This window comes from Prionailurus viverrinus, chromosome C1 (genome assembly GCF_022837055.1).
Source record: "Prionailurus viverrinus isolate Anna chromosome C1, UM_Priviv_1.0, whole genome shotgun sequence".
NCBI classification, from domain to species: domain Eukaryota; kingdom Metazoa; phylum Chordata; class Mammalia; order Carnivora; family Felidae; genus Prionailurus; species Prionailurus viverrinus.
The window spans coordinates 29,933,392-29,956,410 of NC_062568.1; the positions used below are offsets into that span (position 1 = coordinate 29,933,392).

Sequence of the window (23,019 nt, forward strand, 5' to 3'; positions counted from 1 at the left end):
AGTCAATTAATCTTCAACAAAGGAGGAAAGAATATCCAATGGGAAAAAGACAGTTTCTTCAGCAAACGGTGTTGGAAAAACTGGACAGCTACATGCAAAAGAATGAAATTGGACCACTTCTTATACCATACATAAAACCAAACTCAATATGGATTAAAGACCTAAATGTGAGACCTGAAACCATAAAATCCTTGAAGAGGGCACAGGCAGTAATGTCTCTGACATTGACTGTAGCAACATTTTTCTAGATGTCTCATGAGGCAAGGGAAATAAAAGCCAAAATAAGCTATTGGGACTACATCAAAATAAAGTCTTCTTCACAGCAAAAGAAACAATCAAGAAAACTAAAAGGCAACCTACTGAATGGGAGAAGATATTTGCAAATGACATATCCGATAAATTGTTACTATCCAAAATAAAGAACTTATGCAAGTGTATAGCCAAAAACCAAATAATCCAATTAAAAGTGGGCAGAAAACATGAACAGACATTTCTCCAAATAAGACACATAGATTGCCAACAGACACACAAAAAGATGTTCAGCATAACTCATCATCAAGGAAATGTAAATTAAAACTACAGCGAGGGGCGCCTGGGTGGCGCAGTCGGTTAAGCGTCCGACTTCAGCCAGGTCACGATCTCGCGGTCCATGAGTTCCAGCCCCGCGTCAGGCTCTGGACTGATGGCTCAGAGCCTGGAGCCTGTTTCTGATTCTGTGTCTCCCTCTCTCTCTGCCCCTCCCCCGTTCATGCTCTGTCTCTCTCTGTCCCAAAAATAAATAAACGTTGAAAAAAAATTAAAAAAAAAAACTACAGCGAGATACCACCTCACACCTGTCAGAATGGCTAAAATTAACAACACAAGAAATAGCAAGTATTGGTGAGGATGTGTAGAAAAAGAAACCCTTGTGCACTGCTGATGGGAATGAAAACTGGTGCAGCCACTGTAGAAAACAGTATGCAGCATCCTCAAAAAGTTAAAAATAGAATTTTCCTATGATCTAGGAATCACACCACTGGAAATTTACCTCCCAAATACACTAATTCAAAGGGATACATGCACCCCTATGTTTATTGCAGCATTATCTACAATAGCCAAATTACAGAAACGGCCCAAGTGTCCACCAATTGATGAATGGATAAAGAAGACGTGACACACAGACACCCACACAGAGACGCGCACATGTGCACACACACACACACACACACACACACACACACATACACACACTCTCTGTCTCTCTGGAATATTACTCAGCTATCAAAAAGAATGAAATTTTGCCATTTTCAATGACATGGAGGTAGCTAGACAGCATTATACTAAACGAAATAAGTTTGTCAGAGAAAGACAAATACCATAAGATTTCATTCATATGTGGAATTTAAGAAAAAAAACAACAAATGAGCAAAGGAAAAAAAGAGAGAGACAAACCAAGAAACAGACTCTTAACTATAGAGAACAAACTGATGGTTACCAAAGGGGAGGTGGCTGGGGGGCGGGGGGAGGTGAAATAAGTGAAAGGGATTAAAGAGTACACTTCTCATGATGAGCACTGACTAATGTATAGAATTGCTGAATCACTATATTGCACACCTGAAACTAATATAACACTGTATATTGACCATACTAGAATTAAAATAAAAAACTTAATAATAAAAAAAGAATATTAATAATAGGCAAAACTTGGAAATCGCTCCATGTCCTTCAATAGTAGAATGGAGGAGCAAATTATATGTAGTTACACAATGGAGTCTAGCAGTTACCTGCAACACTATGAGTGTATCTCAGGCCAAGAATGTTGAACAAACAAAGCAAATTGAAGAATGACACTATGTCACTCTATGTGAAGTTCAAAAATATGCTAAGGTAAATGACATATTGCTTAAAGGCTCAAATATATGTGGTAAAATTGTAAATACAAGAAAGTGACTGACCACTACCACATTCAGACTAATGAGTGCTTCTGAGAGGAAGGGAAGGGAAGGGGATGTGGTTTGGGAGGGCTCCCGGGCCTTCAAAGTTCTTGGTAAAGTGCTCATTCTTAAACTGGGTGTAGCTGGTAACTGGGTGTGCACTGTTAATGTACCCATGCATATTTTACAGACTTCCATTATATCTACTCACTATTTAACAAAAACAAAATAAAAAATGACAAGATAAATTAAATGATAAAAAAGAAAAAAACCCTCAGGGTGCCTGGGTGGCTCAGTCAATTGAGTCTGACTCTTGATTTCACCTGGGGTCATGATCCCGGGGTCATGATCCCAGGGTCATGGGATGGAGCCCCACATTGGGCTCCACACTAAGCATGGAGCCTGCTTAAGATTCTCCCTCTCTTCCTCTGCCCCTCTCCCTGGCTCATGCTCTCTCTCTCTCTCTCTCTCTCTCTCTCTCTCTCTCTCTCTCAAAACAAAAACAAAAACAAAAAACCCAAAATACCCTCTAATATTTTTTTCCCCATACCTCAGGGGGTCATGCTGCATACTCCCAGGGTACAAAATTATATAATTAGATAATCATATCATATGATATACAATGGTATATTATATATGTTTTATAATATACTATTATATTATTTTTATTATAAAGGTTGAGGCTTTTATCCTTAAAAAGTAGTTTTTATAGACTGAGAGCAAAGTAGGGGACAGGAGGACCAGCTTGGCAGTGAGAGGAAAAATGCTGTAATCACTCACCCAGTGAAGTGTTGCCCAAGATGAGAGGGGCCTCAGGATGTTTTGCTTTCAGCTCCAGGAGATCCTTGAGGGTGCCAGGGGAGATCCAGGTAACCCTCTCTCCATGGAAGGTCAGGGTTTGTTTTTCTGGGTTCTTTGCCATTCTCTAGGTGCAAATGAAAATGTGGATGTACATGCGCACACCTGCCATCCTGGCTTATGTGAGATCCAAGTGGAGGTATATTCCTCCAGAGAGATTTCAGGAGTCCTGAAGTCCACTTGACTAAGAAGATACTCACTACACACACTGACTAATGCCTGAACTTCCATAAATAGATATTTACTCCTTTAACTTAAGACTTTTGATATATAGCTCTTTGTAGGCAGGTGACAATATAAGCTGGCACCTGTCAATGACAATTCAGTATAGATTAATTGAACATAATTTAGTATCATGGCCTTAAAAATCATAATTATACTAATGCTCCTAAATTAGTATTTTCAGCCTTGACTCTTACTCTGAAATCCAAACTCATATATCTGAATGAGAACTTGATGTCTCCTCTCAGATGTCTAATAGGCATCTCAGATTTAACATATCCCAAAATGAGCTCCTCATATCCCCTTCTTTTTGAAGCTCCCAAAAAGGAACCCCCACCAAAAAAATGCCCTATTCTTCCTGAGCTGTTCCCCTTCTCTGTAAATGGCCACTCACCTTTCCAGCTGCCCAAAGTGTCAGAGTCAGTCTCTTCCCAGAGACAGTCTGTCTCTCTCCCACACACCATATCACAGTCAGCAGCAAATCTCATTGGCTCTCCTTCAAGCTATATCCAGAATTGACTCTCTTCTCACCACCTACATGCAGGCCTCCATCTCTCAGGATAGCATTAGCACTTTGACTAAGCTCGAGTTGTCAGCCCAGAGCCTGGCACGGGGCTCGATATCTCATGACACTGGGACCATGACCTGAGCCTAAATCAAGAGTCTGATGCTTAACTGACTGAACTGCCCACAGGCCCTGAGGTTTTTTGTTTTTTGTTTTTTATCATTTATCTTGTCCTTTTTTATTTTGTTTTTCTGAGGGGCACTTTGATTTTGGCTCAGGTTGTGGTCTCACAGTTGTGGGATGGGGCCCTCCATTGGGCTCTGTGTGGAGCGTGGAGTTGGCTTGGGATTCTCTTTTTCTCCCTCCATCCCTTCCCCACTTACTGCTCCTTCCTGTGCTTCTCAGCAGGCTATTCCCATCCCAGCAGCCAGAATGATCCCAGATCCCATTACAACATTAATAGGAACTTGCCCCTCCCCTGTCCAACCTCCCTAATCATTTCTCATTTCTCATAGGGTAAAAGCCAAGTAGCCTAAGTCCTCATGGTTTGCTTCCCAGTGCCTTTCTGATCTCATTCACTGTGCTTCAGCCAGGCTGGGCCCTGCTCTCTCCCTTGACTGTAGCAGGTGTTCTCCTAAACTTGGCACCTTTCACTTGGTGTCTGCACTGCCCAGACTGCTTTTCCCCCACATGTCACTGAGGCTGCTCCCTCACTTCCGTTAGAACTTTTTTCAAAGTTTTGAAACTTTTTCGGAGAAATCTTCTCTGGCCCGTATCCAATCCCCCTTTTCTGCTTTATCTTTTCCCTTCTTAACCCTTCTCACTGGCTAACACACTGTATCTCTTTCTATTATCTTGCTTATTATCTGCCTCTCCTACCAGATTACAACTGCTTGAAGGTAGGTTTTTGTGTTTGTTTTATTCCTTGCTGTCTGTCGATTCAGTACCTAGAACAGTACCTGGCATGTTGCTGGATGATTGAAGTTTGTTGAATGAATGAATGAATGAATGAACACCTCTTTCAGAACCCCTTCAGAAATAAGTATTTTATAGAATGGGACCACTGGATGCCAGAGAGGAAAGAGAGATGCTGATAGAAGGAAAGGTAAGGCATAGGGAGGGCTGGAAGTGCTCCTTGGATTCAATGTACTGGAGTGGCTGGAAGACCAAGGTAGAAGCTGAGCAAAGCTGGATGGCTTGGAAGAGTCAACAAGGGCATTGCAGATGACAACGATGACAATAATGATGGAATCATTAAAAAAAAAAAAGACTTTGCTGAGGCTTCAGTGAGCGTGTCAAGGGCATTAGCTAGGGAGGGTTGATGAGCTGGGTGAGGACAGACTTCTTGATGTGATCAAATATTTCCACAGTTTGACAACTTCATAGGAAGGAAAGGGTGGTTTTATAAAACTGAGTTTATAACCAGTGACATTTATACATACACATAAAGCACTCAACTCATCTTACCAAGAGTTCTGGGGGAAATATGAGCTCCTGGGTAGGGTCCAAGGGCTGGAACTCCTCTTCCACAAATAAGTCTGTGCAAATCTGTATAAAGGGCAGAAGATGGCCTTGTCAGCACAGCTAAACTGGAAACTGTTGTAATTCTTTACAATAATTAGGCAAAATGAACATAGTAATAACTTTCCTACTCTCCTAATGCGGGAGTAATGGGAAATAGTTCAAACCAAATAAAAGTGTTTTTTTTTTTTTAAAGATTTTTATTTTTAGGGGCACCTGGGTGGCTCAGTTGGTTGAGCATCGGACTTCAGCTCAGGTCATGATCTCGTGGTTTGTGGGTTCAAGCCCTGCATTGGACTCTGTTGAGAGCTTGGAGCCTGGAGCCTGTTTCAGATTCTGTGTCTCCATCTCTCTCTCTGCCCCTCCCCTGCTCATGTTCTGTCTCTCTCTCTCTCTCAAAAATAAACATTTAAAAAAAAGATTTTTATTTTTAAATAATCTCTACACTCAATGTGGAGTTTGAACTCACAACCCTAAGATCAAGAGTTGCATGCTATACCAACTGAGCCGGCCAGGTGCCCCAAACCAAATAAATGTTTTAAATAAAATCTTATTGTAAGAGAAATACTCTACCACTGATATGATACTAAGGCAAAGAATATTCTCTGAAGTAGTTTAAAGAGTACCCTGTGAAACACCAAGGCAATCTATAAGAAACTATCAGAGGTTAATAAGTTTGGGACCTCATCTCCACTGTGCCCCAGACATTGTTCTGTCACCTGTCAAGTCAGGATTCAAAATGCTAAAGGTTCTGAGAAGTCCTGAAGTTTAAATAAAAATGACTCTAGACATGCATGCCTAGGCATAAACACTGCCCCCACTAATTTTAATAATAATAGGTAACATTTACAGGGTGTTACATTCCAAGTGCTTTTATGTATTTTAATAATTTGTTTAGTCCTTGCAACAATTTTAGAAATAAAGTAAACTATCATTTCCATTTTTACCAATAAGGATACCTAAAGCACAGTGAAAAGTTACCCAAACTCTAATGTTGTCTGGAAGAGATCTGCTTTAGCTTTGGAAACACTTATTCCTAGAAAACATTCCTGAAGAGGGGGCAATAATGTGATACATCTCTAAAACCTAGAAATAAGATAGTGTGTGAGAATGAAAATGTAAAACAAACATAATGAATCAGATCTGAGGAATTAAAGTTTCTCTAACCAGGTGTTAGGCCAGGACTTAGTAATGGAAGATATTAACATAGATTTAAGAGAAGGGAGAGTCATGGGACAGACATCTGCCATCCAGCTGGTCTACCCTGGTGGAAGAGAGGGGTATTCTGTGATATTACCCTTAAGATTATCCAATTGCTCTGCATCCATGCTCACCAAGCAACCTCATTATAATGTGCTTTCTGTGTGTGTTTTCCCAAAAGGAAAAAGCATGCGGCTCAGTGACCATAAGATCCATTTTAGGATTGCGTTTCTGTAAATGTATATTAGGGCACACTCCAGTTTAAATATCATGTTCTTCGAGTTTGGTTAAAGTAAATCAGGTGGCCCCCAGAGCCCAATCATTGCCCAGATTGACTTCCTGGGCCACAAAATCGAGAATCAGACTTTAAAATGTATTGAGCTCTCTGAGGTGCACTGGTCCTCTGTGAAGTGGTTGTGGGGGGTACAGCCGGCCTTCTTTGGCAAAAACCCTCTATTCCATTGCACACCTTCTTCAGACCAAAATGAGGTGGCAGTGGGAGGTCAAGAATGGGAACTAGGTAGGTGTGCAGGATAGAAATAGGTACAGCAGGGGGATGATGGGCTCAGTTTCATCTAAGGATAACTCTGTTCTCTCATATTTCCTTGTCTACAGGGAGCAGACTCTATTTTATCCTTATTCTAACTTCTGTAAGTAATTCCTGTAAGAACTTAGCAGGGTCTTCTGAAAACTAGTATCTCTCAGAGAGCAAAGCCAGAGACTGCAGTATTTCAGGCTGGACTTCCCAGCTGTGCTAATCATGAACTCACCATGTGACTTTGGACAGGCTCTCCTGCTGAGGTTGCAGTGCCCTCTCTCTACAAAGGGGGACACAGTGATAGAGGACAGCTCTGCCTGAGTCAGGTCAGTCACAAAAACCCTTTTCCACCCAAGGATGGGACTCATCATAGTTGGGGCAGGTCTGTTTGCTCTTGTCTGAGTAGGTTTATGTTTTATTGTTTGATTCTTTCAGAGACTGAAGGGCAAAATCAGAGCCTGATTTTCAATCACCTCATTACTGGGTTCCCAAATGAAAAGTGATTGATTAGTGCATGTTCTTTGGAGATTTGAATGTGATGCAGAGAATGACCATCAAAACTCACAAGCACAGTAACACTAGGCCAATATTTAGCAATACTCCCAGAGAGGACACAACAGACAGAGACTCACGTCACTTTCCCTGCTGAGTGAGGAAGAATCATTTCCTTCCAGATCCAAGCAGCATTTTCCTGTTCTTTTCTTTTGACAGTCAGTTGACTCCTAGGACAGTGAAATGCCTTGAGATGAAAAACTTTTTATTATTATTATTATTTATTTATTTTTTTTAATTTGAGGCAGGGGGAGGGGCAGAGGGAGGGAGAGAGAGGATCTTAAGCAGGTGCTATGTTCAGTGCGGAGCCTAACTTGGGGCTTGATACCACAACCCTGGGATCATGACCTGAGCTGAAATCAAGAATCAGATGCTCAACTGACTAAGCCACCCAGGCGCCCCCATTTATATGTTTATTTATTCATTTGTGTTGTGAATCTTTTGCTGTATCATTATACAGCAAAGTGTTATACACTTAGATTTTTTCCTACATTGTATAACTGTAAATAACATAATGAACATTTCTGTTAATTACATGGACAGCTATGTATACATCTCTGAATTTTTTTTATAGGTGAATTCCTAGTAGTAGAATTAATTGATATGATGCCTTTTGGGGCAATGATGATTTATCCATTCTCTAGTATATATACGATTCAACAATACTGAGTGTTATCATTTATATAAGGACGTTTAAAACAAAAGAAAAAGAAAAGAAAAAATATGAAAAAAAAACTATTTTGGAATTAGGTCTTCCATACCTTTGGGATCTGCATGGGACTGACTGGGAATGAATGGACAATTGCTGACTTTACTTTAAAGCAGGTTTCCATTTACTGGTTCCTTCATTTCCCATTTCCTCCAAACTTACCTCTTGTGTCTTCTACCTTAAATAATTTTTCCTCAGTATCTAGGAAAATACTTTCTTCCAGATATCCCAGTTCTCTCCCCCAAATGCCTCAGGCTGCCACCATCTTCCTAACTCTGACTAAGAAGCAAAACCAGCTGGGCCCAGTGACCAGAGCTTCCTCTCTTAGTTAGAGCTCTGAGAGTGCCCACAATGGGCCATGAATCAATGACAACAGAAATAGTCAGTCTTCTCTTGGCCTGGTAGAGAGGAGTCTTGGGTATTCCCACTGGGGCCCAGTTTCTTTCACCCATTAAACACCCTGTAGCCAGTTGGCTACAGGGTGGGTGTCCAACCACATTTTTGCCTTTATCCCCAGAGTCTATGCCTGGGAAAGTGAATAACATCCATACTCCAGAGGGAGAGCAGTTTCCTTTAACTTCCTTTATTCATATTTCACAAGTGTTTCACTTACACCAGCAGTTTGATGGGTTTGTAAGCATTCATTTATTTCTTAGCTCTTCAACTTTGGCTCCCCCATGTGGCATTATAAGTCTGGGACATGTTTACTAACTTGGATGTAAATTAAAAAAATAAATTAAATTAAAGAAATAAAAAAGTCTGGGACATGCACATACCGGGGACCTGCCTGGCTCTGGGAAGAGGGACAAGCCTGCTGGTCCACTTCTAGGCCCACCCCTACTATTTGTGGATCTAGTGCAAGAGTATAAATGGACACTCTGGCCTTGGCTTACTGCCCTCCTCTTCCCACCCTTTTGTACTGAGGGGACTCAAACACCTGTGTGAGCATCCTGGCCTGAATGCCCCAGCTCTGTCCACACCCTCCAGAAACAACCAGTTGTTGGCTACCCTTTGACCTAGGGGTGTATGTGCTGGCTGTTATGATCTGCTCTAGAAAGATGGGTTCAGGAAGAGACTGGTGTCAGGCCGAGGAATGGGGTCGAAACCATATCTGGAGCATGGTCTAGAAAAGGGTGTGAAGGGTCCAACTGAACAAGTCCCCTTGGCTCCATTGCTTCCTGAGAATGGCTGGAGGAGGACCAGCAAGGGGCCCTCCCAAATGTGGAATCCCTCTTGCTTGGGTATAAGGGCAGTACTGCCCAATTCCATCCTGCCTCAACAGCATCCTCAATAACAGTAGCAACTAAGTGCCCCCCATGACTTTGCTACATGCTTTGCCCATGATTTCTTATTTGATCTTGATACTCAGTGAAGTATCTTTTGTAAAGGAAACTTCCTGTGCTCTTGTACTTGAGGTGAATTTTGGATTCTACTCTACATATTCGGCTTCTTTACTTGCTCACACTTTCCTAGCCAATCTGGACTCTTGGAACTAACCTTGTCTCCCCAAAGCAAATTTCATACCTTTGCTTGTCTCTTTGGGTTTACTGGAGCCCTCCTACATGTCCTGCCTGATGCCTTGTTTAACTATTCGTAGAAGATATCTGGATGCCTGGTTAGATCACCTGACCTCCCTCTGTGGTGGGTTTTGGAACATCAAATGTGGTATAACTTTCACCCTGTCCTTAACAAATAGCTAAAATTCTTGTGAGTCAGTTGGAACAAACTCACTTGGTCTCCCTTATAGTCTGCTTAGATGATCTAAACAACTCAACCCCTGTATTCCCAGGCTTGACCAGCTCTCCCTGTCATTCTTGCTCTGTAGGATGTCACCTACTCACCACACAGAAGGTCCTTCCACTTTCAAGAATTGGCCGATACCCAGTACAGCGGCATAGATTACCTAATCAGAGAAGAAGCATGCTTATCAGTAGGCTTTATTTTAACTGGTTTCATTTGAAAATTAAAACTGACTTAGGGTTTTTTTTTTTAGAGTGTTTAAATATCTGCCAGACTATTCAATCCTTTTTCTCTTCTTAGAATATGAACCTTCCCACTACTTCAATTCTAGTTTTATTCTCTGCCCTAAAGATGATCGTCTGTCTGGTGAGCTCACTTGCATCCATCTATTAGTTTATTCATTCATTCAACATGTATCTGTGTAAGATACAGGGGATCCTAAAACAAGAAAATATAGGCCATTTCTAATGTACTATATGATTTTCTATAATGGGACAAAAAGAGTAAAGGAAGAGTAAAGGAAGCAACTGCCAGCAAATGGCAGATTAGGGAGTATGTCTGTGCTCCCCCTTCAGGTATCAATCTAAGAATCTATACATTAAACAGGTGACTTGTTTAGGGAATTGTTGACACCTGAAAATGGTGCTTATTGATCAATATGTACTTTTCTTTAGTAACTTAAATGCATTGCAAATTCTAAAGCATCCTTTCAATATGTGAAGGGCTCTATTATGGGTTGAAATGTGTCCCCCAAAAAAGATATGTTGAGGTTCTAACATCTGGAACATGTGAATGTGACCTTATTTGGAAATAGGACCTCTGCAGATATACTCAAGTTAAATTGAGGTCATACTGGATTAGGATGCGCTCTAACCCATCAAAATTGGTAAAGATGAAGTCAAGCTTTCACTTTTTGCAGATGACATTACATTACACATGGAAAACCCAATAGACTCCACCAAAAGTCTGCTAGAACTGATACATGAATTCAGCAAAGTCGCAGGATACAAAATTAATGTACAGAAATTGGTTGCATTCTTATACACTAATAACAAAGCAACAGAAAGACAAATAAAGAAACTTACCCCATTCACAATTGCACCAAGAATCATAAAATACCTAGGAATAAACCTAACCAAAGATGTAAAAGACCTGTATGCTGAAAACTATAGAAAGCTTATGAAGGAAATTGAAGAAGATACAAAGAAACAGAAAAATATTCTGTACTCATGGATTGGAAGAATAAATATTGTTAAAATGTCAATACTACCCAAAGCAATCTACACATTCAATACAATCCCAATCAAAATTGCACCAGCATTCTTCTTGAAGCTAGAACAAGCACTCCTAAAATTTGTATGGAACCACAAAAGACCCCGAATAGCCAAAGTAATATTGAAGAAGACCAAAGCGGGAGGCATCACAATCCCAGACTTTAGCCTCTACTACAGAGCTGTAATCATCAAGACAGCATGGTATTGGCACAAAACAGACACATAGACCAATGGAATGGAATAGAGACTCCAGAATTGGACCCACAAAAGTATGGCTAACTAATCTTTGACAAAGCAGGAAAGAACATCCAATGGAAAAAAGACAGTCTCTTCAACAAATAGTGCTGGGAGAACTAGACAGCAACATGTAGAAGAATGAAACAAGACCACTTTCTTGCACTATTCACAAAAATAAACTCAAAATGGATGAAGGATCTGAATGTGAGACAGGAAACCATCAAAACCCTAGAGGAGAAAGCAGGAAAAAAACCTCTCTGACCTCAGCTGCAGAAATTTCTTACTTGACACATCTCCAAAGGCAAGGGATTTAAAAGCAAAAATGAACTATTGGGACTGCATCAAGATAAAAAACTTCTGCATTGCAAAGGAAACAATCAACAAAACTAAAAGGCAACCAATTGAATGGGAAAAGATATTTGCAAATGACATATCGGACAAAGGTCTAGTATCCAAAATCTATAAAGAACTCACCAAACTCCACACCCAAAAAACAAATAATCCAGGGAAGAAATGGGCAGAAAACATGAATAGACACTTCTCTAAAGAAGACATCCGAATGGCCAACAGGCACATGAAAAGATGTTCAACGTCACTCCTCATCAGGGAAATACAAATCAAAACCACACTCAGATACCACCTCATGCCAGTCAGAGTGGCTAAAATGAACAAATCAGGAGACTATAGATGCTGGAAAGGATGTGGAGAAACAAGAACCCTCTTGCACTGTTGGTGGGAATGCAAACTGGTGCAGCCGCTCTGGAAAACTGTGGAGATTCCTCAAAAAATTTAAAATAGATCTACCCTATGACTTTAGCACTGCTAGGAATTTACCCAAGTGATACAGGAGTGCTGATGCATAGAGCCAATTTATGGAAAGAGCCTAAGTGTCCATCAACTGACGAATGGATAAAGAAATTGTGGTTTATATATACAATGGAATACTGCTTGGCAATGAGAAAGAATGAAATCTGGCCATTTGTAGCAACATGGATGGAACTGGAGAGTGTTATGCTAAGTGAAATAAGTCATACAGAGAAAGACAGATACCATATGTTTTCACTCTTAGTGGATCCTGAGAAACTTAACAGAAGACCATGGGGGAGGGGGAGAGGGAAAATTTACAGAGAGGGAAGGAGGCAAACCATGAGACTCTTAAAAACTGAGAATAAAATGAGGGTTGATGGGGGGTGGGAGGGAGGGGAAAGTGGGTGATGGGTATTGAGGAGGGCACCTGTTGGGATAAGCACTGGGTGTTGTATGGAAACCAATTTGACAATAAATTTCATATATATATATATATATATTTATATATATATATAAATATAAATATATATATATATAAATAAATATATATATATATAAAGGATGGGTCCTAATCTAGTGACAGGGGTCATTATAAAAGAAAATTTGGACACAGACACACAGGGGAGAAGGCCATGAGAAGACAGAGGCAGGGACTAGACTGTGATGCATCCGTAAGTCAAGGAATACCAGGATGGCTGTCAAACAGCAGAAGCAAAGAAGAGGCAAGGAAGAACCTTCCCCTAGAGCCTTCAGAGGGAGCACAATCCTGCTGACACCTTGTTTTCAGACTTGTAGCCTCTAGAACTTTGAAAGAATAAATTCCTGTTGTTTTAATGCACCTAGTTGGTGGTACTTTGTTTTGGCAGCCCTAATGAAGGCAGACAAATAAGTCACTGGATAGAGAACTGAGGTGTCAATACGGGTGTGTGATCCACACACAGTGTGTTCCATGCAGGCCTCTCCAACAAGTGCTCTGCCATTCTTCCCTGCTCCTGGGTGAGTTGTAGCTACTTTAGAAACAACCAGGGGGTTCCCTGAGCAGGGCTGGGATGACTTGTGAGAGGGCTGGAAGAGCCTGGGGCATATTTCCCACCTGGCCTGAGGCAGGTGGTGGGTTTTTTCCATGTCAGACCTACCCCCCAGGGCTTCCATGAGCTGCTCCTCTGAAGGCTGTAGGTGGTTCCTAAGCAGTGTGTACATGGACATCACCATCCCAGGGGTGCAGAATCCGCACTGGGTGCCGTGGCTCCTGGCGATCCTCTCCTAGAAGGACACATGCATGGTCACAGGCTTTCTGCTGTCAGCACCCCTCACCGAGGTCCACACCTGGTACCTCTCTTATCACGGTCAAAACCAGTCCCTAAGCAGTGCACTCCTCCTCTTGCCCAGAGATGGCCAGCGTCCCCTTTCCTATGCTGCTCTGGTGGAAGTGACTCGGAAGCCATATTCTATCGTCACAATCATCTCTCAAGCTCAGATGCTCAGATACTTCTAACTGGGAATTAGCAGTGTGCAGCTTCCATTCCTAGAGTGAGAATTCTCCAGAAATCAGTAATTACAAGGAAAGTATGTTTAAGTTTCAAAAACAATTTTCTTGAACACCTCTACATTTTGCCCAGCTTAATTCTGACCATGGAGCTGCCTCATTTTGATTACTTTGGAGACTATTTACTGTTGACCTCACTTTACTTCTTTAAGTTCTTTTGTGTTGGATCAAAAGGAGTTCTACTTTCAAAGATACAAGGTTTTGGTCTGTGTCCTAGATGCTTGCTATTTAAAGTGTAGCCTATGGACCAGTGGTGTTTGTTCCACCTAGGAGCTTGCAGGAAGTGCAAAACCTCAGGCCTCTGCTCCAAACTTCCTGACTCAGAATCTGTATTTTTAACAAGTTCCCAGATGATTCTTTACACATTAAAATTTGGGAAGCCCTGATCTAGATTTCAGAGTGTAATCCTCTCTGATCTCCCTAGATAGTCTAGTAAATTCTGCTGGGTCCTTTGCCTTTGTTGACCTTTCCTGGAATTGATTCTCATGTTTTGAAACCCAGAGACCCTCTGGGCTCCTCCTGCCTGGAAGGACTTGTAGTATTGGTGGATCTGGACCTATGATTTTCCAATTCTTTGTCTCCATTCTTTGTGACAATGACAGAGGAGTCAGTGTGTTTTCTGTCAATGCATGTGACAGTTCTCTTAAAACCAGCCTCTGTGTCCCAGCTTCAAGTAAAATTTGGAGAGGGGCACCTGGGTGTCTCAGTTGGTTAAGTGTTCAACTCTTGATTTCAGCTCAGGTCATGATCTCATGGTTCATTTGGATCAAGCCCCTGTCAGGATTGGGACACAAGTCTGCTTGGGATTCTCTCTCTCCCTCTCTTTCTGCCCCTCCCCTATGTGCTCTTACTCTCTCTCAAAATAAATAAACAAACTTAAAAAAATGATTGTGTTTGTGGTCTGGTATAGTCAGCCTTGGTTCTAATTTTACTCCTAAGACCTCCTATGCCACAGGGAATAATCCTGAGTTTTATCTTGTTTGCCTCTGACATTTTAGCCTATGAATAATATCTTTTGTACAATATTTATTCCAGCCTATAGTCACATAGTTATTAATCAATGTTTTGATAATCCTGCTTATCATTCAAGTGGAAAAAGTAAGAAAAAAGATGACCATCTAATAAAATGTGGATGGATTTCCAGCTTTCTCTAAATCACTTAGATGTTATTATCTTGATCAATATGCATCCAAAGCTTCTACTTACCTGATCACAACCTAGAAGCTCCAGGCAGCACAGTCAACACTGTGTTGGTTAAAAAGAAAAAGTTAAGAATGAGAACATTACAACGTGCTCTTACCTGCACAGGGTGAAGCCTGGTGTTGATACTTCCAATACCTTCTACAGTGGTGACAGCAGCCCCATACAGAGAGCAGATGGGCACCAGACATGCAGTAATGGAGAAGTGTCTTCATATGAGGAATAAAAGGAAAATCAAGGAGTGTAACACAGTTCTTCCCTTTTGGGAAGCAAGAAGGACATCAAAAAAAAAAACAAAACAAAAGAAAACAAAACAAAAAACCAAGCCTATCATTCAGCCTCAGGGATGGGGAACTGAAGGGGAGACAGGGAGGATGAGTTTAGAATCCTCTCTGCTGACCCTGTACTATCTGTAAGAATTGGGGATTCTTAGAGGGAACTTGGGCATTCTGAACTTCAGAAAAATTAAAAAAAAACTTTTTAACATTTATTTATTTTGAAAGAGAGAGAGGGAGAGAGGGAGAGAGGGAAGGAGAGAGAGAGAGAGAGAGAGAGAGAGAGAGAGAGATAGCGAAAAGCAGAGAGAGAAAGAGAGAGAGGGAATCCCAAGCAGGTTCCATGCTCATCTAGGAGCCTGACTTAGGGCTCGATCCCATAACCATGAAATCATAACCTGAGCCAAAATCAAGAGTCAGACACTCAACTGACTAAGCCACCCAGGTGCCCCTCAGAAAAACTTTCTAAGTCCAGAACAGATTTACTTGGCCCTGGACACAATGGGAGTGGATTCAAGTTACCAGGAGTATAATTGGACCTCAACTAGTATTCATTAGGCTATTGACCCCATAACAAATTAAAGGCATACTTATGTCTTTTATGTCTACATTTGAGATTTTTTTTCTTTTGCTTGTTAATTTAAAACTCTTTGGATAAGTTCATTCAACAGTGGAATGGAATGTGTTCTGAGACCATTTCTTGATTTTTGGGGGCTAGTGGATCTGGGAGCAGCCCAAATCCTGGAATCCAGCTCTTAATTAAAGGATGCAACCATGAGCCAGGTCTCTGCTCTGCAGGGTTGGTCCAGCCCAGCAGAAGAGGCATTATCTTCAGAGCCAGAAAATGTGGGTTCAAGTCCTTGATCTACAACCTTGTATGACTTTGAACAAGTCACTTCATCTCTTTAAGCTTCAGTTTCTTCATCTGTAAAGTGAATGATTTGCCTAAATTGGGGTTTCTTAACCTGGGATGCATAGATGGGCCTTAGGATGTCTGTAATCTTCCTGAAAGTGTGTGCAAAATATAATTAGTTTATGTACCTTCTGAGTAGGGGGCTCAGAGCTTTTATCAGATTTTCAGAGGGGTTGAAGATCTAGAAAGGGTTAGAATCATGAGATCTTAGGGATCTTCTGCTCTGGGATGAGAATACAAGCCTGGCAAAGAAACAAAGGCCACTTCTGGCCTCTGAGCTTCTGGGTAGGATACCTTATCTTTGCAGACACTGGGTCATGCTTGGACACCATCACAGTACAGGCACCGCAGCCTCCTCTTCCACAGGCATACTTGGTTCCTGTGAGGCGTACTAGAAGGGGGTGGTCAAGGAAAAGATGCCACATGGATATGTTACGCCCATTATAGCCACCTCCCTCAGGTGTTGCTAGTGAGGAAGGTCTTTGGGGGGTGAAGGACAGGTCTGAGAAGTCATTCACCTGCCTCCAGCTCTCAGGCCACTCTAGATCTTATTAGCTGTGTGATACTGAACATATTAACCTTTCCCTGCCCATTTTCTCACTTGCAAAGAGGGAAAAGTAATAGTTACTTTATATTCATAGGCTTATCATATACATCTTGTAGGATGATGGCTGTAAAATTCCTTTGAAAAGTCCTATTTCATTATAGGTATTCTGGGTTCCAATCATGTAACTGGAAGAGAATATCTTATTTTTAGCAGTTCAATGAATTGCTAGTTTTGTCCATTTGTATTGCATTTGAAAACAAATGAGTGAGCCTTTGAAGAAAACTCCCATCCTTACCTTCAGATCCCACCTGGAGTGTCCCTCTGCTCTCCCTTGTTCTGAGTCCAAGCTCAAATCCAGGCTCAGTCTCTGTGCCTCTCTATTTAGTCATCCTTCTCCCTAATTGTGGTCCATTTCCACCCAGTTTATGAGATTGGATATAATTCAATAGACTGGCTACAAAGATTTCAGAATCACTGACTTTTTTTTTTTTTAAGCCATAGGGCTTGTTCACCTAAATTAAGTCATAACCTCAGATGTTTATCAGAGAGGACATGTCAATGAGTGGAATAAGCTGGAGTGTAACTGGAGAGCTTGTACCCCTTTCTAGACAGTCCCTACTCCAGTCGGCTAGACTGCTACCCACACACGAATGACTATTTGCTCATTTTTCATGAGAAACTGAGAAATGTTGATTTTCTAAAATATGAGATTTCCTCATTTTCAAACATCGACAACTAATTAAAAACCATGTGGGCTTTTAAACAAAACTTGTCCATGGGTTGACTCCACCAATTTATAATTTCTTCCATTTTTTTATTTACTTTTTGGTTTCTCTGAGAGATATATTAGACCTACCAATGAAAATGGTTGTCATTATGAAGATCTAAATTTCAGAATATAAAATGGTAGGGAACATCTGCCATAAGAAAATGGATATAGGGAAAGGCAATCCTTTCCTATGACACATGCTCTTCCTGAATCTGGAGAATGTGGTTTCCCTCCAGGGCATGGTACATGCAACACATACCTCTATTATATAACCACCCTCCTGGGAATTTGGAAAGCCCTTAAAAGAATAATTAGTGCTGAAGTAAAGAGCTTAGCTTCCATTTCATTGCTATTAAATTGAGATATAAGAAGCTCTGGGGAAACTTCATCCTCTCCAAATAGCCCAATTAACTTAATATCCTTAAAACCATTGCCAAAAGCAGAGAGAAGGGCCAGTGAGGCTGACTGGGGATGGAGAGGGTAGATTAGTTTTCACAATCACAGCAGGCCTAGAGTTTTAAGGCAAACATAGACACTGCCCAGACTTTGATCAAAAGGGTCCAGTTCTTTCGTAGAAAGTTCAGCAGAGTGACTTCTGGGTCCACATTCCTCTCTATCACCTGCATTGGAAACAGAAAAGAGATTATTATGGGGATCAAATTGGTGACACAGTGGAATGTCTGCAATGGCCTGCTAATGATTTAGGGACCAGGGCATAATACTTTCATTGCCTTTTTTTTTTTTTTTTTTTTTTTTTTTGTTGTTGTTGTTGTAAAGGCAAACGAATTTCACATACATTACAGAGCTGGAGACTCACCAAGAAAGTGGCACAACAATGTTTTTATATGTGATTAGAGTGGGGAGCCACCCCTGGGTAAGCCACCCCTGGGAGCTGTATTCTTCATGTTTTGCTCCACCATTTGTTTTTGTAGAATTTCCAACTCAGTCTTTTTTACTCTTGGAATATTTTAAATTGGGGAGAGACTTGGATGGTGTGTGTGTGTGTGTGTGTGTGTGTGTGTGTGTGTTTACAATGAAGGGTCCTAGAAGGAAGAAGTCTGTATAGGAAGGGTTTCTCATCTGGCACCTCTGAAACACCTCCAGCAGGGACTACATTTGATAACATGAGGGATCTCAAGAGTTGGTAGCAGAAAGGGGAGGTGGGGAGAGTTGCTGTCATCCTCAAGGGATCTCTGAGTGTGCTAGTCCCTTCAGGCAGAGAGGCTGATGGTGAGACTTGTTGTCCAAGCTCAGGACCCAGGGCGCCTCTGGTGGAACACTAGAATTCCTACCTCCCGTTCCTTGACAAGTGGGGGAGTATCACTCAGAAGCCTGGAGGGATCATCTCTGGTGCTTCTTTCCCATTTGCTCATTTTGTAATATTTCCTTTGACTTTACCTTTGCATTTCCTGAAAACACCTTAGCCATTCTGTTGCACCAGAGGAAAGGAAGAAACAGTGAGCTATTCATATTAGGTTCTTCCTTTCTCCCCAGAAGAAAAATATGAATTTCTGTAGATCCCAAAGAATAACTCTGGGCTCGTGACTCAGAAGGGGCTTGGAACAGAAAATAGAGGAAGAAGCCTCCAAAGTCTAGGCCAGTGGAACAAATGAGTTAGGACTCAGCTCTGGAAAGCAGGTTTGGAAGAATGTATGGTGGCTGCTGGCTGTGGAGACTGGAGACAGGAGACAGAGTTACAAGGGACATGATGAGAACTTAGATGCTCTCTGTTCTATTTCCTTTCTTGGGGTGGGAGGGTGGACATGGAAAAATCCCAGTTAGGTTTGTGAGATCGGGTAGCCAAGGGGCCTTACAGGAGGTGGAAAGATGCCAAAGAAGCCATATGCCTTGGGAACTACATAATGGTTCCTTTGAGGGAGAGACTGAGGCTCATGAGCAGAGTGGACCTGGCAGAGGGCACTGAGGGTCAGCCAGTGGCCTGTGTGGACAAGTGGTGAGAACCAAAGAGGGGATGCTAGGAGAAAGTGACACTGGAAGAGCCCCTCTTCTTGTCACATATGTTCCCCCTAGAACTTAGTTACAACCTGGGAAAGAGGGGATGGATTGAAAATTGACTGCAATTACATTTCGACTAATTCTGATTAATGGAGTCTCAACAGAAAAATTAAGTTGATAAAAACAAAGGAAGCTCTATTTCTGGTCATCCTGAGTTTGAGGATCAAGATATGTTACTAGATACAGTGCTTCCAGTATATCAGGCCCAGTGCTAAGTGCTTTATAAGGGAAAAGGGGGTTCCTAGTCAATAAAAGGAGCATTTCTCTTTTAATCTTTTTAGGAAGTAGATTCTAGGACTACGTAGTCTGAGGCTCAGGGAGGTGAAGCAACTTGCATGAAGACATACAGTAAATGCAAGAGCTGGATTGGAACAAGACTGCTTGATGCCAAGGCATATGTGATTAACCCTAACGCTTTACCACCTCCCCATATTCTCAGAAGCTGAGTCTTGGCTGAGTGGGGAAGAGGCCAAATTAGTATGGATTCTTCACCCCTGGCTTCTTGTCCCTGACTGGACAAGAATTCCCCTCAAGCTAGTAGTCTCTGCAAGCCACAGTAGTATCACCCAACACTTACCTTCCTCCCATTCACAAAGAAAACCAAGTCATCTGATTTCGGTGGGCAAGACATTGCACCTGTAAATAAGTTTCACCTTATAACTCTAGATGCAGATGTTCTTTGGCGCCAGAGAAATGAAAATATAGCACTAAGCAACAGAAATCCCTCTCTGTGAAAGAGCAGGCAGCTCAGAGCCCCAGAGAGCAGGGCAGGGGGTGGAGACTCCCTTGCTTTGTGGCCTTTTAAGTCTGGGGCACCTGTGTGGCCCAGCCTCTCTTACTCTGCTTCCCACCAATCCTGGCTTTGAAGCTCACTCCATGCACAACCCACCCCTCTTCTTGCTTTCTTGTAAGTTGGAGGGCTGTAGTGTGAAGACCATAAGCAACCATCTAAACTTAAACCTACTCTGCACACTGTCTCAGCCCCGGGAATATATTCTGGACAGATTTCCTTCTTCTCAAAGAGAGCTACAAGTGGGCTTTCTGAGAGCTTGCACTTTTCCAACTTTTTTCTTATTTGACTCAGAAGTGTCCTCATAGGAAATCATATGGATAAGTCTACTCTGTGTCCTAAAGTGGAGGTGTGAGGTGCCACAACCACCCAGCTCCTCTATACTCTCCTTACTTCCTCCCCATCCACAAGATTGCTTCACTGGAAAAGGGTGACATAGTCAAGGTAATCACTTTGCAGGTGAATAAAATGAGACCCAGATATGTGAGATCAGTAGCTCAGGGTCACATAGAAACTCAAGTGGCAAAGCACAAACCAAAACCAGGATCTCCTGGCTTAAGTAACCTTAAGTGTATAGATAGATTCTTTAATAAAAAGAAATATATCATTTTTGATCTTTCTGAACATCTCCAGTTAGATATTAGGGGATAAAATCAAGCAGTTCTTGTTCTTTCAGGTAATGTAATGCCCAGAGTTGGCCTCACATATGGGTAAAGCAGGTAGTTGCTCAAGTGGACTGGTTTCAAGAGAGGAGGCAAGACCTCTCTGCTCCCAAAAGCTTCCTTCACAAGTGCATGGAGGCTTGGCACACCATTGTTAGAGTCAACTCTTTGTGTTAAGATGACCTTACCTTGTGACAGGGCTCAGGCAAGAGATGGCAAAGACCTAGCATCCTCTTGACTTGGTTAACTGAGGAAGATCCTCTTTCCCACTCGGTTCACATGTGGCTTCATGATCCTGTCCACCACAGAGTTAGTCCAGAAATACTCCTAATCAAATGGAGTTAGAAGTTTCCAATTTTGTTTACAATTCTTCTTCTTTTTTTAAGCTTATTTATTTATTTTTGAGAGAGAGTCAGAGAGAGAGAGAGAGAGAGAGAGAGAGAGCAAGTACAAGTGGGAGAGAGGCAGAGAGAGAGGGAGACACAGAATCCGAAGCAGACTCCAGGCTCTTAGCTGTCAGCACAGAGCCCGATGTGGGGCTCAAACCCATGAACCATGAGATCATGACCTGAGTTGGAGTTGGATGCTTAACCAACTGAGCCACCCAGTTGCCCCTCTTTACAATTCTAATGCCAAGGTTCCAGGCATATCTGTCTTCCTACACCTGTGGAGATGAGTGTCTCCACACGTGTTTGGGTGTGTATGCAGGTGTTTCACATGTGTTAAAAAGCTGTTGAATAAACCCACAACAGGGTCATGAGAAGAGATGTTGGGGATCATGCTGTGAATTAGGTATGACCTTCAGATCAGTCTTTTTGGTCATGTCACTCCTGCTAAAAATACCCTCAGTAGCTGTCTGAGACCTGGAACATAAGGTCCTAACTCCTTAGCCCACGGTACAAAGCCCTTCATAGTCTGTCTTTGTTTCTGACCTGAGACTCTTTTACTCTTCAAAAAAGTCTCATGCTCCAGCCAAACTACTCCTCTCATCATCCTTCTTCTGCTTAAACGTGGCATTGCTCTACTCAAAACCTTCCAAATGTGGTTATGGCCTCCCACAGCACTTAGCAAAACCCCATATGTTTTCCACGGAGGCCCCATGGGACAGGACCGGACCTGCTCACCTCCCCAAGTGCATCTTCATCCCCTTTCTCCCTTGTTTGTAATCCCTGGTGCATTGACCTTTCCCTGCTTCTTGAGTGTGTGGAAGTCTTTCCTGTCGTAAGACCTTGGAGCGTGTTATTCATTCAGCCTCAACCTCTCTTCTCTTAGACATTGGCATAGCTGATGCCTTCTTGTTATTTGGGTTTGAGCTCTTCCCTGATCACTCAGTCTGCAGCAGCACCTCTGGCACTCCCTTTTCTACCCCGCTGATTCATTCTCTCCATTGCACTTGTTACTACCCGATATGGATACTTGTTCACCTTTCTATTTGCTTTCCCCACTAGAACTTCATCTCCATGAGGTTACAAACATTACTTTCAATGCACCACTGTATCCTCAGGCCTAGAATGAGTAAAATGCCATAGAGTAAATGCCCAGTAAGTATTTTTTAAGTGGCTGAAGAAGGCTCTTCCATGTCTGCAATCATAGCAACCCTATTCCTATCCTGTTGAGATTGCCCTCCCTCTCTCCATCTTTATCTACCATCAAAAAATAGATTTGAAATCCTTTCTCTTCTTTCTGTTAATTCCAAAAGCAACTCAGATCCAACCAACTGCTTCTTTGCCTTTCACTTAATACACCAGGAACCAGGAAACTAATCTCTTAACTGCCACTAATTGTTGGTTGTCTATTCAATGTTTATATCTCACTTTCCCAATTAGGTAGTAAGCTCTTAGTTAGAATAGCTGGTTGTATCCCCCACAGTGCTCAGCATGAATGACAACTTGTTTATTGCAGGGGCTAATGTATGCTTGATTGATGACCTAAGACACTTTTTAGTGAAGGAGGGAGGCATTAGTAATCCATTCATTCACTCACCCAGTAGGTACTGACATATCACTAAATATTTATCATTGTGAGAAGCAAGAAACATGGGAATTAGCTTTGATTTGGGGAGGGGGATAAAGGAAGGCCTGAGGAGGGGACATCTAGTCCTGACAGATGAGGAGGAGCTGATTCTGTGAGAGCTGGGAACGGAGGAGAGGCAGCCTGGGGAGAGAAAAAGTAGAGACTGAGGCCTTTCTGTTTAAGGGAAGGGATTGTTTTTCAGGATCCACAGT

The 23,019-nt window shown here is 41.9% G+C and overlaps 1 protein-coding gene across 1 annotated transcript in view; it reads right to left on the minus strand.

The window, feature by feature from the left end:
* AOX1 (aldehyde oxidase 1) overlaps positions 1–19,973 on the minus strand; it is an 84,362-nt gene extending 64,389 nt beyond the window's left edge. The window contains exons 1-9 of the mRNA XM_047871123.1: positions 19,920–19,973; positions 17,892–17,946; positions 16,305–16,404; positions 14,923–15,031; positions 13,213–13,339; positions 9,860–9,921; positions 7,390–7,479; positions 4,966–5,046; positions 2,694–2,838 (exon numbers count right to left, since the gene is read on the minus strand). Coding sequence (XP_047727079.1) covers positions 2,694–2,838; positions 4,966–5,046; positions 7,390–7,479; positions 9,860–9,921; positions 13,213–13,339; positions 14,923–15,031; positions 16,305–16,404; positions 17,892–17,946; positions 19,920–19,973 — 823 coding nt within the window. The remainder of the gene's footprint in view (positions 1–2,693; positions 2,839–4,965; positions 5,047–7,389; positions 7,480–9,859; positions 9,922–13,212; positions 13,340–14,922; positions 15,032–16,304; positions 16,405–17,891; positions 17,947–19,919) is intronic.
* Positions 19,974–23,019: the final 3,046 nt, after the last annotated feature.